The following is a 19,710-nucleotide window of genomic DNA, read 5'->3' as shown; positions in this document are numbered from 1 at the left end:
GATTCACACAATTGGCATTTGCCACTGTCATCATGCTTACAGGATTGTATCCAGGGTCAGTCCTACTCAGAGCAGTCGCATTAGTGGACATGACGGACTTAATTTCAATGAGTCTTACCTGAGTATAATTTAGTTGGGTGCAATGCAAAGTGTAAAAGCCTTCTTTCCCACATCTAAAAGTTCCCTCAACTAGTGGTGATGAATTTGTGGGGAAATGTTGCCCAAATTTGGGGTGCAGGCTCCACATTGTTTAGGCTTCACGTTACTGTGATTCTGATGGGGAGTTCATTATAGTACTTTATGTTCACAGCAAACTCAAGTCTTGGACAAATGGAGCATTTGAGGTCCAAGCTAGATGACATCAGTTGTGTGAGTGCACTCAACACGCCATGAGCTAAGCCATGGCCTGGCTAAGCATGTTATCCAAACCTAACCTCATGGATTCTCATCCAGACAACTCACAAACAAATATTGATTACAGCTCATGGTTTATCTGGAGCAAGACAAGCCACAAACCAGGGTTGAGATGACATGCTAAGCCAAACCATGTATTAGCCCCCGGCAGCACAGCAGAGGGAGGACTAAGGGAGAAGTTCAGCAGCTGTGATCTTGTCTCTGGGAACCCTCACACAAGTGAGTTTGTGGCAACTAGCCCAGTGCCTGCTGGCAGTTCTGGGATTTTTAAAATGTGACTCTGGAAACCAGCAGGAACAAAGCATAATCTGGAATCTCTGCCTATAATTTCTCTCAGCTAGAAGAGCACACTTTTAGAGATCTTTGTAGAATTCTAAAGAGACCAACCACAGAGACAGCTATTCCAAAAATGTGAGGTGTTAGTGTATTCTTTGGTCTGAGAGTTTCATTTGATACCTGATAGTCTAACGACTGCAGAATCTGGTTTTTGGAATACCAGCTCCAGTGCTGGGTTAAATAGCCATCCTTGTCTCTAATGCTCCCTCCTTCATTATTCATCATCAGTGCTATTGAACAGCTGGGTGAGAGGAAAAACAGTTAAACTATGCAATTTAATACTAAGGGAGAAGTTGGTGGGAATACATACATAATAAAGATTCTGACTGTAGCGATTGCAGTAATATTGGGAAATTCATAACAAGGAACTCAGTGGCCCAATTTTTTAATATCTTGAACTGATGTGATTGAACCATGATATCCATAGCCCACAATAGATGTTATAATACTGTTGCACACCTCCCCAGTCTCCAAGCAGTGTGAGATTCCAGAGGTTCCAGGCACTTACCCAGGGTTCATGTTTCTTTGCGAATGAGGCACAGTGGAGATTGTGGCACCTTTATGATAGAGGGTTTATTTACATATATATATATAGCCTGAGCCTACAATGGAGGAGTTCACAGTATCAACACCCTAAAGGGTCTTGTTTCTCCCATAGCCAGAGCCTTAGATTCAAACAAAAGCTTGCTGCTTTACTTCTAAGTCACATCACTGCCAACTCTCAACTCTCACATTTGTCTTTTTTCTAACTACCAGCCAGCTGGGCCATTACTTTTCTCTGGTGTGGAACCTAAGTCCTTGCAGGCTTTCAGAAATGATTATTAAAATGGACTAGTTGCATGCATTTACATCATTGCGTGAAGTCAGGTGGTCAGTCTAATGATCCCTTTCCTCATTCCCACAGGCACACCAGTTGGTCTCCCCCTTTTTAGGGGTCCCTACTTTCTTATGGACAGAAGGGCCTGCCAGATCAGGCTAGTTAGCCCATCTAGTCCAGCACCCTGCTCTCACAGAGGCCACCCAGATGCCTGGGCAAAATCCTCAAGCAGCACCCAAGCACAAGAATGTTGGCTATTTGCAGTATGGTAGCGCTGCAGATAGCTTGCTGGGGAGATCATGCATTAAAAATGAAAAGGACTCAAAAATAAATTAAACAAGGTTTTAATAAGAAAAACAAAAACTCCATTTACACTAAATACATTAACAACCAAACCAGACCCAACCACCAACCCAAACCCCAGGGTAATGGGAGAGCTAGGTGCTGCTCCTTATATACTAAACCCAAATGCTGACACACCTTAATCAAATACAACTCAGCAGCACCTGCTATGTTTCACAGCTTTAAAGTTGGGTCTCGTTATCTTGCTCTGGCCCTTGCTCTGGCCCCTTTAAGATATACACATCGAGTGGAACAATGATGAACCTTTACATTTAAAGAAACCATTCAACATTTCCCCTGCGGTTCATCATTGTGGAACAAAAACAGAAAGCATACTTTGTACATGTTTTTCATGTGTAACCTTTGGAAGTGCTTTTGTAAAAATGTCCGCAATTTGACTGTCACCAGGAACATATTCAAATACAACCATTTCATCAGCAATTAGTTGCTTTACAAATTCTAAACGTAACCTTAAGACTCTAGTGCGCTGCGTATTGGTCTCTGAGCACAGGATAGCAAGTCCACTCTGGGAATCAAGGTAAACTTTTACTGGTAGTGTTACTTGCATCTGTAGGTCTGCAAACACTTGCAGATACCATTCTACATCACGAGTGGCCTGAACGCATGCACATAATTCACTTTCTGTTGTGGAGAGACAAATAATGGTTTGTGTTTGGGACTTCCATTCAAATGGACAACCGTTATAACAAAACACCATACCAGACACACCCCTGCAATTATTTTGTTCCATTGCATGAGATGCATCGCAGAAAATTTCAAAACCTTTGTCAATACATGTTGTAAACTGCAACCTATAATGTTTGGTATGTTTAAGGTACATTACCACTCTCTTAAGAGCAGAGAAACATTGTGTAGTAGGCTTTTCCACAAATTTTGCCAGAAAGTGAAAAGCATAAGTTATATCTGGTCTTGAGATTCTTTGAATGAAATTTAGCTTGCCTATAGCAGAACGATACAAAGTTTTGTTAGGAAATGGCTTGTCTTCACCTGTAAAGGTGAAACCACACACCATAGGTGTTTCCTTCCCATTTGCATTTTCTAAACATAGCATTTCAACAAGATCATCAATTTTTGCAGTTTGATGAACCAGAAAAGATCCATTTTTGCCTTTCTCAATTTGCATGGATAAGTAATTTTTAGCTATGCCTAATTCCACTACATCAAATTTCTTCTGTAACTGTGATACCACCTGTTCATATTCCTGTTTAGTTTTTGTAGAAATTAATACGTCATCTACATACACACATATTTTTGTTACAGAGTTTGCCCTTTCCTTTATGAACACACAATTGTCTGCCTTTCCTTGTGAAAAACCAATATCCAGCAATTCTTTTGCTAAAGTTTGGTGCCAATTCCTTCCACTTTGGTGCAGACCATAAAGGGATTTGTTTAATTTGCATACCAAACCTTCAGCGGCGTCTATGCCTTCAGGAACACGCATAAAAATTTGTTCTTTTAAATCTGCAAACAAATATGCAGTTTTTATATCTAGGTGATAAACGGAATGTCCACGCTGTGATTCATCTTTTAACAAAAGCTTAACTGTTTCATATTTTACGCTTGGTGAATAACACAAATCATAATCTTCGCCTGGAATTTGTTGAAAACCCCTAGCAACTAATCTTGCTTTGTACCTTACAACTTCATTTTTGTCATTCGTTTTAACTCTATAAACCCATTTCGAATCAATAAGTCTCATATCTGGGGTTTGTGGTACAAGAGACCAAGTGTTATGCTCTTTTAAAGAAGCTATCTCGGAGTTCATAGCTTTATACCAATTTGCAGCTTGTTGCTTAGGTAATTTCTGAACATCACTGTAGCTTTTTGGCTCAAAAACTACCTTATTGGCATACACAGTATTAAAATGTTCATCTGCAAATCGTTGTGGCTTCTGTCTCTTTCTATCTGAACGTCTCAGTCCAGAAGGAGAGTCAGACTTCTCAGACTTAATGGGACTAAGTAAACCACTAGTTTCAGGTTGTAAATCATTGTCAGATTGAAGAGGTGCCTGTAGGCTAAGCTCACGGTCAGAAAACTCAAGAGAATCTGACCTCCCCTCGGGTGCCTGTGACTTTAAATCATCAAACAATTTATCAGACTCAACAGGCTTTTTGTCTTTTCCCATTAATTCAGAAGCACTATTTCCTGCTGCTTCTTCTGCTGTTTCTTCCTCTTCTTCCTCAGTATTATCTATACCATCAGTATCTTGGAAGACAGCAACTCCATTCCAATTTACAGTTTGTATCATGCTTCTGGTAATATGAAATTTGCCAGTTGCTGGTATGTAAATTCTGTACGCCCCCTGCTGGTAGCCCATTAATTTTCCCTGGACACTACGTTCACCCAATTTTTGCTTAGCAGGATAATGCATAATTACATCTGAACCCCAAATGCGGAGGTATTTCAGATTAGGGCGTTTTTTAAACAGTTTCTCATAGGGGGTGACATCTAAACCAGTATAACTGTGATTTCTAACGTAACAAAATGCATTAAGTGCTTCAGCCCAAAAGTCTTTGGGCAGATTAGCATCATGCAGATACCCCTGCCTGTAGGTCACGCTGCACAACTTCAACAAGCCCATTTTGCCAGGGACTTCGGGGGCAAGATAACTCATGAGTAGTCCCCTGCGCTTCCAGGAATTTCTCAAAATCCTCAGAAACAAATTCCCCGCCCCGGTCAGAAAACAGGTTCTTAATTGGTTTGTTAAAGTGCGTTTTTACCCAGTTGCAAAAAACTTTATACTTTTCAAATGCTTGGGACTTCTCAGCTATTGCATAAGTCCAACAGTATCTACTATACTGGTCTATCAGAGTAAGCCAGTACTTAGAACCTCCTAATGATGGTGGGAGTGGCCCAACTAAATCACAATGTACACGCTCAAATGGTTCAGTTACTTTCCTATCTGAGCACCTACCCTTGCGTGCAACCTTAATCTTATTCTTGCAACAGGATAGACATTGCATAAAGAATTTACATGGTTTTAAGTTGAGGCCATTAACAATATTCTTTGTCTTAATTACATCAGCAAAATTCAGGTGTCCCAGAATTCTGTGCGCCTCATGGACACACCCGGAATGAGGCCTTACATTCCTCAACCCCTGGCTTGACCGTGCTTCTCTGCAATTTATAGGCGATTGGGAGTAGGTGCGAAAATACAGTCTATATAAACCATCAGAGTCCCGGGCATACAATAAACGTTTGTTCCCATCAAAAAAACTCACACATTGATTTTAAGAAACGCACAGTTATGCCTTGACGAGCAAAGCACCTTACTGACAATAAATTGTCCACTGACGGGCAGTAAATGCAGTTTGCTATTGTAATGTTTAAAGAGTCAAGTTTAACAGTACCTCTGCCAAGCGACTGCAAGACTTGTGAATTGGCTAAATGTACATTACCAATTTCCTCTTCGAAAGAAATAAACAAGCTTCGATCATTGCAGATGTGCTGAGATGCTCCAGAGTCTATAATAAAAGACTTCCACTTGGCATCTTTAATTCTTTTACGATTTGTAGTCCAAGCATGAAAAGCTCGCGGCTCGTTTCTGTCTTTACTATACGATGTCTGCTGTTGGGCTGACAACCGTAACTGACGAACAGAAACAGACTTGGGAGTACTTTGCTTTCTTTTGGCTCTGCAGTCCTTTGCAAAATGTCCTTGCTTATTGCAGAACCAACAACGCTTTGCAGCTTTAAATGCAGTTGTATCACCACAGGTTTGCATATGGCGTTCCTCATTCTTTCTGGAAATAGGAGTGCTTATGGCACAAGCCTCCCTTCTATCCAACTCGCCCATTAATCTTGCCGTTACCCCTTCCACAGTTAATTGTGCTGGTGGAACAGCAGATATCTGGCTAGCTATACCATCGAAGTCCTCATTAAGGGAACAAAGGATGATAAAAACATACTGAATATCAGGTATCACCATGTCCCTTCGAATTAATTCGCCGCGTATTGCCTCCAGACGTCTCAAGTGTGCTGCCAAATCACCACCAGGCTGCAACTTCGTCTGGTACAACTGCTTGAAAAACGACAATGCAGATGCTGACTCTTTTCTAACATGCACTGCTGCAAGACTGTCCCACATTTCTTTGGCAGTTTTCTTATTTCTTATATAGACTACTTGCTGGTCGCTGACTGCCAAATTAATTATCGCCCTGGCTTTTGCATCTCCTTTCGACCAAGCATTAGTTACAGGGTCAGGAGGGTCATCAGTTACATAGGTCCATACTTCTCTAGAGGTCAAAAGCGCCTCCACCCGAAAAGACCATAAACTATAGTTCTCATCTGTTAGCTGTGGGAAGACCAGAGCCTTCTCAGCTTCAGGAACCCGGTCAACCATTCTGGAACTCTTCCAGACCCACAAAAACTACACTAACAGGAGAAGGAGTTTTCAAACCTTTCTCAGAGTCCAAAAATATGCAGTCATCCACTCAGCAGCTGGGCCCATAACCAAAGATGTTGGCTATTTGCAGTATGGTAGCGCTGCAGATAGCTTGCTGGGGAGATCATGCATTAAAAATGAAAAGGACTCAAAAATAAATTAAACAAGGTTTTAATAAGAAAAACAAAAACTCCATTTACACTAAATACATTAACAACCAAACCAGACCCAACCACCAACCCAAACCCCAGGGTAATGGGAGAGCTAGGTGCTGCTCCTTATATACTAAACCCAAATGCTGACACACCTTAATCAAATACAACTCAGCAGCACCTGCTATGTTTCACAGCTTTAAAGTTGGGTCTCGTTATCTTGCTCTGGCCCTTGCTCTGGCCCCTTTAAGATATACACATCGAGTGGAACAATGATGAACCTTTACATTTAAAGAAACCATTCAACAAAGAACACTCTCCCCTCCTGTGGTTTTCAGCAACTGGTATTCAAATGCATTGCTGCCTCCAGCCATGGCCTCTTTAACCCTGGCCTCTCAGTTTCCTCAGATCTCTCTATAGCTGCTGTGCTTTTGTTCTGGTTGCTCTTTACTCCCCAGGAAATATCAGCCTGCCCCTGTCTGGCTGCAGAACTATGTTAGCCCCCCCTCCTTCCAATCCCCTTTCCAAATCCTCATCACTCCAATGACCTTTTTCTCCCTGAGCAATGCCATGTAGCGTAACCATTAGTTACACCCAGTGGGGTTATGCTTTTAACATCTGCCATTAGCAGCTTCCTATATCACACGCTTTAAAGACTGAGAAGTGAGATAATTAATTAATCCTCCCATATAAAAGGAATGATGGATGCAAATCATGACAATAAATGACCAGTAGCAGATCTACACTACTTGGTTTTAAAAGTCTACCATGAACGATAAGGCACATTTGATTTAATTGGGGTTATGGCCCTTGGCTTTTCCATCCATGTCACTGACTAGTTATGTGACCTTGAGCTTTCCCTGTGTTTCTTGTTTATTCATCTGTAAAATTGAGATAATGCCTCTCTCACATGATACCTAAGAGGTCCAGGAAATGAAGGCATTTCTATAAGCACTCATTAATATCTTTATAATCCTGAAGTTACTACCACCACCCAGTCAGCAGAGTTTAATGTTCTGAGCCTATGAGACACTTGCAGGTATCAATATAAACAGCTTGTTCTAGCATGGCTGGGGTCAGGATTACGGTACCCATGTGTGCTACTTTACAGAGGACAGTCCTCTCTTTGAAGGGCTTTCACAGGATGATGGTCCTCTACTAAAAGTAGTCTTCTGTTTGGGCCGTTCGGTTCAAGTCCAGTTTAAAGAAAAGCAAGCCATAAGAAGGGAGAGCAGCGGCCTTGAAACTACCCATCAGCAGTGAGTCCCTGAACAGCAGTCTGAGCAGGTACCCAGGTGAGCTAGCCACAGCCTCGCCTACTATGGTGAGATGGATTGTGGCTAACGTGCACCTCCAGATGTTGTTATACTACAACCTCCACCATCCTTGATCATTGGCCATGGAGACTGGAGCCAATTAGCGCTGGAGTCCAACAATGTCTGGAGGACTGCAGGTTCCCCATCCCTGATTATAGTAAATTATAGTAATGAGTTCTAAATTCGCATCTATAAATGTGTAAATTATATGCACATTTGCGGCCTTTCTGGTGGTGCCCATCCTTTTTGGCTTAAGCAGTGATGCCCATGTGGTGGAGCAGTAGTGACGTCGGGGCATGCATGTGCACCAGTGGGAGTGCCAGATCAGCAGTGTCAGCCCCACCCATTCACCCGCACAGCCCCAAGACTTTTCTAGTTAAGCAAAAGCAATGCCAGTGCCAGTTGTGAACAATTGAGCCAAGTTCATTTTAATTCAATGTGGGTTGGTTTTTTTTAAAAAAGTAATCTCTCGGTATGCTTTCACCACTGTTTTGAAGGTGCTGCTCCCTTCTTGTTTAGACATTTGGAAATAAGGAGAGTCCTGCTGGGTCAGGCCAATGGCCCATCTAACATCAGTACCCAGAATCCACTGCGTACTCAGCTGTTGTACTGTTCCCCACTCCGCCCCCTGACCAAACATTTAGGATCAATAAGGGACACTCACCTGGCCTTAAAGCAATAGCGTATCCACGAATGACCCTGAGACGTAATTGTACCTAGAAGCGTTTGACTAGGAGCATCCTGAAACAGAAGGGTGATGGTTTTTCCTACACAGCATATGGGAAACTGGTAGACGGCAACACTTCCTGATGGGTAACTTTGACATGGGTCAAGTAATATCACACTTTTTTAGAAAGAAAAAGAAAAGAAAGGCATATATCTAGTTATCCGTTGTGGGATTGTAGTGTAATAATACAAGTTCACTCAGCTGGATCTTTGATGAGGGCTGTTTCCAGTGTTACAACTAAGACAAACTTGAGCAACAAACTGTAGGAACTGCCTTTGGGCAAGTCCTCAAATTACCAGCTTCTTAATACTAAGGTCATAGCCACTGCTTTTAAAATAAAAATAAAAAATAAAAAAGGTACCAGCACTCACCATGAAGTGAAGTAACTGCACACTTTTAACATTGGGTGTGTGTGATGGTACTACGTGCCTTTGAGTACCCCTTGGGAAAAAAACACTGGGCATATCTCTGAATTATAAGGTCTATGGTTCTGATTTACTCTTGAGTCCTGACTACTGGCTTCCTCATCTAACCAGCTCCTTGTTTCCTGCAACTGATTCACCCCAGACTCTTGCCCATGGCCTGGTAGTGGGGGGAAAGGGCACCAGGGGCGGGGGGGGGGGGAGGAATCACTTTAAAGTCTCTGCAAGTGCAAAACTAACACAATTAATTAGCCGCCTCTGATGCACTAGCTTTCCCCATGAAGGGAGATTAGCAAGTGCGTACTCTATAGCCGAAATCATTGTCCTCATCATTCTAGGGCTTTTTGCCTTCTTGTATCATTTTCATATGCAGATCCTTGCCAAATTGCCAGTGGTGAAGTTTTATTCAAGGCTTCTGAGTGTCTGATGGAGCATAAGGTGCCTCTGTCTGTGAAGCAATCTGCCTCAGAGGAGTTATTTCCCCGGCATGTTCATAAGCAGCGCAGCAAGGAAAAGAATCTATTAGCCAAAGTGATCAGCTAGAAAAAAGGGGGTATGTAAAGGTCTCAAAATGAGGCTTTTGTGTTTAACGCACTGCGTTAGAAAACGGAGACTGACAAATGGAGTCAATTGAACTGCAGAAGTGATCTGAAAGCCTGCACTGTCAGAGTCTTTCATTCTTAATTCCCAGTTTGGTGGAAAGATCAAATGGAGCATGTGCTTCTGTGAAACAACTCCAAATGAACTGCAGCCAAGGGGCTGTCAAGGAAGTTTGGGGAGGGAGGGAGAGAAGAGAAAGCAAGAGGGCAAAGGATTTGAAATAGCTTAGCTCTATGCTCTTGCAATGCAAGCAGAGAGGCTTCAGCAGCACCAGCTAAGCTAGCAGGACTTGAATTACATCACCCCCTTGCTTTTTTGTGTCATTGCTCCCTTAGCTACTGATCTTAGAAGGCTACAGTGCAGCCATTATTTGGCTGGCATTTGGGGGGGGGGGAGATTCTTGGAGTGTGGCTGTAGATCTCATTAAGGCTCTCTCCTCTGACCTCTTTTCCTGCCCCCAAATTTGGGGTACGGTAAAGTGACATCCCACAGAAAGTGAGTCCGTGTCCTCTGCAAGCCCTCACACAACAGGGAGGAGGGGATTTCTGATAGTTTATCATTCTGTGGGCTTGCTCTGTCCTAAATTCTACAGCTCTCAGATGCCAACTTCACTAGGAATCTCAAATTAATTTCAGAACTGGAACGGGCACACTTTGCTGCACCTTTTCTTCCATTCACTCATTTGCATCCTTACATCCACAAGTGCAATGCAATTTCCCCTTCCCTCCCCCTTTGTGCAGCCCCCACTGCCAAATCTACTCTGGGTTCCTCCAAAGTGGTGCCTAGTGCCTATTGGTGCTGGTAGGGTAGAAGGCAAGGAGACCAACAGCAGATGGCGCTAGAGACAATGACAGGCAGAGCCACCCCTCACTCATTGATTGTAACAAGGCAAGCAAACAAGGGCAGACTCAGGTTGGTGGGGCACTGCCTCATTGGACCCAATGGAGCAGCCTCCACTGGCTTCCCCCATCACTCTTTGGAGGAAGCCCCACCCCATTTGTCGTGCGAGGCCAAGCCATGTCCACCTACCCTGCACCTGATGTCACATACAGTGGTGTCATGTGTGGAGCAGGTTAAGATGTAGTGTGCCAAAGCAAGCACTGCTGATCAGCTGGTCAGTGGCCCTTGCAAAGCCCAGTGCATCACGCCCAGTGTAGTTCTTTGCAGCAAGCCCCACAAACTGCTGACCTTTAAATATTGCACTCCAGCACAGGAGGTTTGGTTTACAGAGATAAACCGAACAGTCTAGACCCATTAAAGGTCTGAAAAAACTGCTAATCAAGAAGCCACACTGAATTTTGTAGCTGCACGCAGAAGAAGCCTAATCCCTGTACACTAGGGATGGAAAAGAACAACCACCAATCCTATTTCCCAAACTCGTTCCCCATACATTCCTAAGGATACAATATCAGGGATGTTCCATCAGGAAAGGAAAAGAATAACTTCTTCCCTTTCATACGCCGGACCTCAGTAGCTATTAGGGACACTGAAGCCCTTTTCAAGGCCTGAGACGGTGATCTGTGGATTGTCATGTAATTTCTCAGGATTAGGGGCCTCGTATGGCCTTTTGTTATGGCTGCATTCCTCTCTTCCGCTCTAAAAGGAACAGAATAATAATAATAATAATAATAATAATAATAATAATAATAATTTATTATTTATACCCCGCCCATCTGGCTGGGCCTCCCCAGCCACTCTGGGCGGCTTCCATAAAAACCAAAAATACAGTAAAATATCACACGTTAAAAACTTCCCTGAACAGGGCTGCCTTAAGATGTCTTCTGAATGTCAGGTAGTTATTTATCGCTTTGACATCTGCTGGAAGGGCATTCGACAGGGCGGGCGCCACTACCGAGAAGGCCCTCTGCCTGGTTCCCTGTAGCTTTGCTTCTCGCAATGAGGGAACCGCCAGAAGGCCCTCGGCGCTGGACCTCAGCGTCGGGGCAGAATGATGGGGGTGGAGACGCTCCTTCAGGTATACTGGACCGAGGCCGTTTAGGGCTTTAAAGGTCAGCACCAACACTTTGAATTGTGCTCGGAAACGTACTGGGAGCCAATGTAGGTCTTTCAAGACTGGTGTTATATGGTCTCGGCGGCCGCCCCCAGTCACCAGTCTAGCTGCCGCATTCTGGATTAGTTGTAGTTTCCGAGTCACCTTCAAAGGTAGCCCCACGTAGAGTGCATTGCAGTAGTCCAAGCGGGAGATAACCAGAGCATGCACCACTCTGGCGAGACAGTCCGCAGGCAGACAGGGTCTCAGCCTACGTACCAGATGGAGCTGGTAAACAGCTGCCCTGGATACAGATTTAACCTGTGCCTCCATGGACAGCTGTGAGTCCAAAATGACTCCCAGGCTGCGCACCTGGTCCTTCAGGGGCACAGTTACCCCATTCAGGACCAGGGAATCCTCCACACCTGCCCGCCTCCTGTCCCCCAAAAACAGTACTTCTGTCTTGTCAGGATTCAACCCCAATCTGTTAGCCGCCATCCATCCTCCAACCGCCTCCAGACACTCACACAGGACCTTCACCGCCCTCACTGGTTCTGATTTAAAAGAGAGGTAGAGCTGGGTATCATCCGCATACTGATGAACACCCAGCCCAAACCTCCTGATGATCTCTCCCAGCAGCTGCATGTAAATGTTGAAAAGCATGGGGGAGAGGACAGAACCCTGAGGCACCCCACAAGTGAGAGCCCAGGGGTCTGAACACTCATCCCCCACCACCACTTTCTGAACCCGGCCCAGGAGGAAGGAGCGGAACCACTGTATGACAGTGCCCCCAGGCCCTCAAGACGGTCCAGAAGGATGTTATGGTCGATGGTATCAAACGCCGCTGAGAGATCCAGCAGAACTAGGAAACAGCTCTCACCTTTGTCCCTAGCCCGCCGGAGATCATCAACCAGTGCAACCAAGGCAGTTTCAGTCCCAGAAACAACAGCAGTGTCTCTTATTAGACACCTGTGTGTCAGCAGAGTTGGGACTTCAGTAGGTTTTTTTAGTTAGTTAGTTACCGTAGTTAGTTAGTTAGTTAGTTAGTTAGTTAGTTAGTTAGTTAGTTAGTTTACCACCTTTCATCCAAAGATCAAGGGGCAAGGGCGGGGGGGGGGGGATAAAAATACAAAATGAAATCACAAAATACATAATAAAACAAAAACAAACTGATGTCATTCTCAGGATTATTTTCTTCAATAGATCTCATGTTCCGGCTGCCAGCAACTTTACAGAGCAAAATAAATGAAAGGGGCTGAAACTTAGAATTAATTCACACATACATAAGTGCCACTTGGGAGAGGGAGTCTGAAAGGAATGAGCAGGAGGGGGCCCCAACACGGCAGGGCTGGCTGGCTACATTTTCAAGAAAAGGCAACATCCACACAATACATTTAAATCACTGTCATACCACTTTATCACTCATGACGTCCCACAAAGAATCCTGGGAAATGTAGTTTGTTAAGGGTGCTGAAGGTTGTTAGGAGACCCTGTTCCCCTCACAGAGCTACAATTCTCAGAAGGGTTTAACAGCCAAAGACTTTTATGAGTGAACTCTGGAAACTGTAGCTCTGTGAGGGAAACGGGTGTCCTAACAACTCTGGGCACCCTTAACAAACTACACTTCCCAATATCCTTTGAGGGAAGGCATGAGGCCTGTGACTGGTAAAGTGGAATGCAAGTGAACATAAGAAGAACCTGCTAGATCAGGCCACGGGCCCATCTAGTCCAGGATACTGTTCTCATAGTGGCCAACCAGATGGCTGTGGGAAACCCTCAAGTAGGAACCCAGCACAAATGCACTCTCGCCTTCTGTGCTGTCCAGCAACTGGTATTCAGATGCATTACTGCACTTGGTAACTAGTGGTGTGGATGGGGCTTAACTGAGTAATACACATTTCCATCTAAAGATGAGGTAGCCCTAAAACCATTCCAGAGTCAGTAATGGCCAAAATGTTTTGAGCTAGGTTTGAGCTACATTGTTGGCTACCGGTGCAAATCCCCAGTTTTGTATGTATAAAACCCACTGATCAATCCCTGTCCTCTTCAAGTAAGTCTCTCATGCTGCAGGGTAAGGAAAGGCCAGTTCCTGGGACTCTGGGGAGCTACTGCCAACCAGAGAACCAATTACACGCCTAGATGGACTCTATATAAAACATCTGTCTACATATCACCCCACTGCAGATGTGGGGTTGCGCGCTGAGCTTTTGACCTATTAAAATAACCCGTGAGATTACCCTATAAAGGTGTGTTGTATCCTAAACATTTGAAGATGCTTACATAGTCCGGCAAATTTCTCGGAGCAACTCCCTAGCTTCAGGACACGGGTCAAGTCTCTCATCATAAGCTTTACCTGGAAAACATACATATATATACATATATATGGAAAGAACTCTCCTAAAGTCTTCCTGTAAATCCGTCAAATATTAAATTTTATTCAATACAACCTGCTGGATACTTTTGACATTTCCACATGGTGTTTTTGTAAGTTGCAAATAGCCTTTTGTACATTATACTTCACATCACTTTATCAAAACTGGAAGTCAAAATTCATTATTAAATTCTTTGCACTCACCAGTAAATCTCTCTCTCTCTCTCTCTCTCTGTCTCTCTCTCTCTCTCTCTCTCTCTCTCTCTCTCTCTCTCTCTCTCTCTCACACACACACACACACACACACACAAAAAAAAAACCTCTCTGTTTGTTTATAGGTAAATAGCCACGTGGATAGCCCTTCTGTACCAGCTCAATAGCCCAGTTACACTAATGACTGCTACACCATGGTTATGTTGGCATATTATAGTCATGATCCTGTGCTCCTCCATCAGTAAAGTCAAATGCAAAATGCTACCAGTATCTACAAGGGCTAACACAGCAACAGCATTGCAACATGGGCTCCCATAGAATCTGTGGAAACTCTGCCCTACAGAGCATTTAGTATTCTCTCATTTTCTAGAAATTGTATCTACCTGCGCTCTTTTGCGGCTTGGTGTCTTTCATAGACAACTGAAAGCAAAGACAGTTCATTGACATTTGCTGTATAAGCTGGGTGGTGGAAGAAATAGGAATCGCTGGAAGTATTGGTGCCATACCACGTCCTGCGGCAATAAAACACAAACTGATGAGTTAAGAATTCCTTTCAATTTCAGATTGTTTTAAAAATGAAAACACTCTGGAGAGCAGGAAGTAAAATACCTCAGAGGTACCACATCTGTGAAGAAAACCTGAAATGGCAACCGAAATGGGCAGCCTGATGGAGCAGCTGCTTCAGGAGGAAAGCTTACAATGTTTGGGGCTTTTTAGTTCAGAGCAGAGATATAATAGAAATTATGTATGTACAGAAAATGGAAAGAGAAAGGTTCTTCTCCCTCTCCTAACATACGAACTCAGGGGCGTTCAGTAAAGCTGAATGTTGGAAGATTCAACTCACACAAAACAAAGTACATCTTCACACACTGCAAAATAAAACTGTTAAGGGTGCAGAAAGTTATTAGGAGATCCTCATTCTCCTCACAGAGCTACAATTCTCAGAGTGGTTTAACAATCCAGTTAGATGGTGGAATTGTTCTATCATGAATTTCAATTGTGAGTGGATATTTTATAATTGATTTTGTTCTTGTAGGCTGCTTAAGAAGCCATTTTGGCATGTAAGTAGTATATATATAAATTAATAAATAAGAATAAAATAACGTAAGAATAAAATATGCTGGCCTGGACTCTGCCACCTCATTCGCATCTCGTTCTGGTGCATGAATACACCAAGGCCTCAGCCCAAGTGTTCTTGCTACCATACCCACTCGTTGGCCCATCTTCTTGGCACATGCAAAACTCCTGGGAACAAAAGCATTTCCAGCTGCAAAGGAGACTAGAGAATAAACAGTTAAAGGAGTGGTGCTATCACAGGGTCCAAACACCTGACAACACTGTTTCTTCCCCAACCTCTCCTCCTAGGTTCTTTGGGTGTGAATTCAGCTGCATCTTCACGTGTTTTCGGGATCAGATTTTGGCCACCTTCCAAAAACCTCCTTGCAATCTCCTCAACACTGGGGCCTGGGAAGGAGACATGATGGTTAGAAATTAAAGGTAATATTTGAACAATTGGGGTGTACATTTAGATAGATATAGATATTAAAGCAGCTACCATGCATAAAATAAGAAAAGTGTGTGTTCATAGCGGCAGCGGAATGTAATTTCCCATTAACCAGTGTGATTAACTGCAGATAAAAAATGGTGCTGAGTGAAACCATTGGTCCCACTACCTTGGTGTTGTTTAATTGGAAGCAGTTTCCCAAGGTTTCTGTTATTATTACCAAGCACTTGTTATTATTAGTGGGAGAGGCCAGAGATTGAACCTAGAACCTCAAAGCAAGAATGAAAGCACTAGCCCAAACAAATCTGGCCTCTTTACAGTCCCATGTCAAAAAATTGCATATAATTCATGAATGCTAACTCAGCCTCTGAGTGCTAGCTCAGCCCAACGCAGATCTTACAGATTTCATCCTGTACACTCAAATATAAGGCAAAAGGTGACAGGGTCTGCCCATGCAACACACATGTTCAATCAGATATTTGCAATGTGCCTACATTCACACAAGGGTACATGAGAAAGCAATAATCCACATCACCAGGAACCCTGGTTTTTGGTGTTTCCAACTGCAGGGACCATAGCATGTGCTGGTAAGCACATGACAGATATGTGCTTCCTTCCACAACACTCAGTTTCATCCTGGAGGATGGTGCCTACTTGTCTGATAAGGTTCAGGATTTCCAAAGAGATTACTAAATTCTATGTGTAAATTGAAGCTGGCAGGAACACTTAGTTTAGATGATCTCACCAGCAGCTGCTTCAATCATTAGTTTCATCTTCATCTTCAAGAGTTCAGTGAGGAGATGGACAGACCGTTTTTGGAATTTGAGAAGCATCTGTTGGTCTTCAGATGAAGGGGTCACATAATTCGCTTTTAACCTTGAGGGTGTTGGACCCACCTTCTGAGCTCTTGAAGTAGGAGTGGAGGAAATATCAGCGTCCTCCGTGGAAGCAAACTTGACCACAGGACAATATAAACCAGCAAATGATTTTCTCGGTGGTGTCACCAGGAGCTCATCCCATGTAAACTCAAAGATATTCTTGACCCCTCGTGGCACATGGAAGCCCATTTTCCGCCAAAGGATAAGCATTTGTACCATGTCTGCCAGAACTCTTGGTGCCTTGGCTTTGATTTGTGCATAGTCTACACTTTTCACTGGGGAGGCCCTTGGGCTGGGCTTCTGGTCAGCCTTTTGGTCACCCTTGTGATCAGTCTTTTGGTCTCCTTTGGAGCTACCCTTTGAGTCGCCTCTTTGGTCAGTCTTTGTGTCTGGTTTTGGGTCATTCATATCACCACTTCATCTATTCCATGGGCTAGAGTTGATGTGAGCAGATCTTTAAAAAATGTGATGGAGAAGATTGTGTTATTGTGTTATGAATGCCTTCTACAGCTAGCACTAACACTACTTCACACATATTCATTTCATTTACCGGTATATCCCACCTTCCTCCCAGAGAGCTCAGGGAAGCATGCCTAGCGTTCCCAGATGGTATTCTATTCACATCAGCCAGATTTGCTTCCACAAGATTTCTGCATCTTTCAGAGCACACCCTGGGACCCACATGGAGCTTGGTCCTTTTCCAGACGACTGCACTCTACAATAGCTAAACAAAAAAATGTGGTGGACAAGAAGAGGTTAGGGTTTGCCAAATGGATATTAGGGACAGGACAGGGAAGATTCAGGTGACAGAAAGGGCATAAACTAGATTTGGATCATCAAGAAATGGTTTGCTAGAGGAGGAAAATATGTTGATTGACAAAGAGAAGTGCATTCTAGACAGATAAACAAATATAAATGTTTTGATTAGGGGTGTCTGTTCTTTGAGATTTTATTTAGCTTGGGTCAAACCAACCTAGACTGTAATCTTTACAGGACTCTTACAAAGTGGAAGCCTTTCCGAATCATTTGCTTTTTGACCCTGGGAAGACTATGCAACTATCCCCAGCCCAACCAGGTTATTTGTCAATACTGCGGACTCATTTCTAGAAAATGCCTTTTCCCCCAAGGCTTTTGAATCACCATATTCACCACTCTGAGTTCCTTGGAGGATGAGCAGGAAGCACACGTATAAGAAACAGCTAGATAAAATGTGTGTGTGAGGGGGGTGGGAGCTCAAATTTGGCCATCTCTCCTAGAGTCAAGCTGGGACGTGGGTGGCGCTGTGGGTTAAACCACAGAGCCTAGGACTTGCCGATCAGAAGGTCGGCGGTTCGAATCCCTGCGACGGGGTGAGCTCCCGTTGCTCGGTCCCTGCTCCTGCCAACCTAGCGGTTCGAAAGCATGTCAAAGTGCAAGTAGATAAATAGGTACCTCTCCGGCGGGAAGGTAAACGGCGTTTCCATGCGCTGCTCTGGTTCGCCAGAAGCAGCTTAGCCATGCTGGCCACATGACCCGGCTCCCTTGGCCAATAAAGGAAGATGAGCACCGCAACCCCAGAGTCGGTCACGACTGGACCTAATGGTCAGGGGTCCCTTTACCATTTACCTAGAGTCAAGCTACCCATCTGCAGCAAGGCTTCCACCATATGGAGGTAGGAATGCTGCTTTAGAAGGCCCCAAGCACAAATGCTTCATGCTTAAAGAAAGCCTGCTGTAATAGCTCAGTTGGTAGAGCACGAGACTCTTAATCTCAGGGTCCTGGGTTCAAACCCCATGTTTGGCAATAGATTGCTGCATTGCAGGGGGTTGGACTAAGATGATCCTCGTGGTCCCTTAAGCGTCTATGATTCTGTGCGTGGTGAAAACAATTCACAGGCTTTGGTCATTTGGTTCCATCTACAGCCCTCATACCAGTCATACTCTTTTTGGTGCAACCGAGAGATTAACCAGTAGATTAAGCACACACAACCTTTTCTGTTTCACTTAGCTCTTTCTTCAGCAGTCAACAGGTATATTAAAGCTCAGCTCCAGGTTACAGTTTGAAGACTGTGACATCAAATGAACCAGCTGTAACGAAGGAGAACAGGATGTGCATCTCTTCTGCTTTCTTAAAATTTAATCTAGAGATATGTAAAACTGTGGGTCCAATTCAGTCAAGCCACACTTAGAACCACTTTGTTCTGGTACTCTTAGAAATACATCTTAAAAGAAACTGACTGCAGTGGCCTAAAGACAGAAGCTGGCACAGTAGGCTTGAAGGACAAAAAATGAACTGAGTTATCATGTATAATTGAAAAGGCTATGAGAATTAAAACATGGAATTCAAGAGACATTAAAACTTCCCAGCATAAGCAGGCAGCCATGCTTGTTTTTATTGCCCCTATGTTCACCAATGAGAAGTCCAAAAATAGTCCCAGGCATTTCAAGTGTGACAGATAAATTACCCTTGATTTAATTAGAAAATGCATCTGAAGCACTTTCTTAATTACAAAGTAAACTTTCAGCTGGAACTAATAAACTGTCAGTCTAAGTTTTATGGAAGTTGAGGTTTCTACGGCTAGCTAGAGGCTAATACCCTCTACAGAGGAATGGCTAATTAAGTTCAGCCTCCTTCTCACACAAGCCAGCTCAGTAGAGACTTCTTTGCACTCATTTAGGGCTTGCTTTGCGAACTCAAATGGAAAGAAGCAACCAACATATTAGACGGGCTGTCCAGTCCACCCACCTGAACCACGAGAAGACAACATGGTTCCCTCCAGATGTTGTGGACTACAACCATAATAATTTTATTATTTGTACCCCACCCATCCAACTGGGTTGCCCCAGCCACTCTGGGCAGCTTCCAACTGATATAAAAGCACAATAAAACATCAAACATTAAAAACTTCTCTTTACAGGGCTGCCTTCAGGTGTCTTCTAAAAGTTGTGTAGTTATTTATCTACTCTGCTTCTTATATACAACTCATCATCCCTGATCAGCATGAAGAAAGTCTTCTCAGTGGTGGGTCTTCACCATTGGAATGCACTCTCTAGGGAGGCCCACCTGGTACCCTCACTTCTACCATTCAGACACCAGGCAAAAACAGAGGAGGCTGGTCCATTAGGGAAATGGGTTGCTGTCCCAACCTCCATCTGCCCTCAGCCAGACCCCACCTGCTTTCCTACTTACGATTCCAGGTGGTGTCGCTGTCGTCATCTTCCTACTTAGCCTCAGTGTCGCTGTTC

General features: G+C 43.8%; 1 protein-coding gene and 1 non-coding gene across 2 annotated transcripts in view; one reads left to right on the top strand and one right to left on the bottom strand.

Annotated features, from left to right (window-relative positions):
* C2H3orf20 (chromosome 2 C3orf20 homolog) overlaps positions 1-17,549 on the bottom strand; it is a 53,802-nt gene extending 36,253 nt beyond the window's left edge. The window contains exons 1-6 of the mRNA XM_077923499.1: positions 16,354-17,549; positions 15,458-15,568; positions 14,475-14,616; positions 10,935-11,126; positions 8,446-8,598; positions 871-991 (exon numbers count right to left, since the gene is read on the bottom strand). Coding sequence (XP_077779625.1) covers positions 871-991; positions 8,446-8,598; positions 10,935-11,126; positions 14,475-14,616; positions 15,458-15,568; positions 16,354-16,894 — 1,260 coding nt within the window. The 5' untranslated portion in view covers positions 16,895-17,549. The remainder of the gene's footprint in view (positions 1-870; positions 992-8,445; positions 8,599-10,934; positions 11,127-14,474; positions 14,617-15,457; positions 15,569-16,353) is intronic.
* A 645-nt stretch (positions 17,550-18,194) lies between these two features.
* Positions 18,195-18,269, top strand: TRNAK-CUU (transfer RNA lysine (anticodon CUU)). Its single transcript has one exon. It is a non-coding gene; the product is annotated as a tRNA-Lys (tRNA).
* The last annotated feature ends 1,441 nt before the right edge of the window (positions 18,270-19,710 follow it).

This window comes from Podarcis muralis, chromosome 2 (assembly GCF_964188315.1).
Source record: "Podarcis muralis chromosome 2, rPodMur119.hap1.1, whole genome shotgun sequence".
Classification (NCBI taxonomy): domain Eukaryota; kingdom Metazoa; phylum Chordata; class Lepidosauria; order Squamata; family Lacertidae; genus Podarcis; species Podarcis muralis.
Note: the sequence above shows the minus strand (reverse complement) of the source record. Positions and strands in the feature narration are given on the sequence as shown.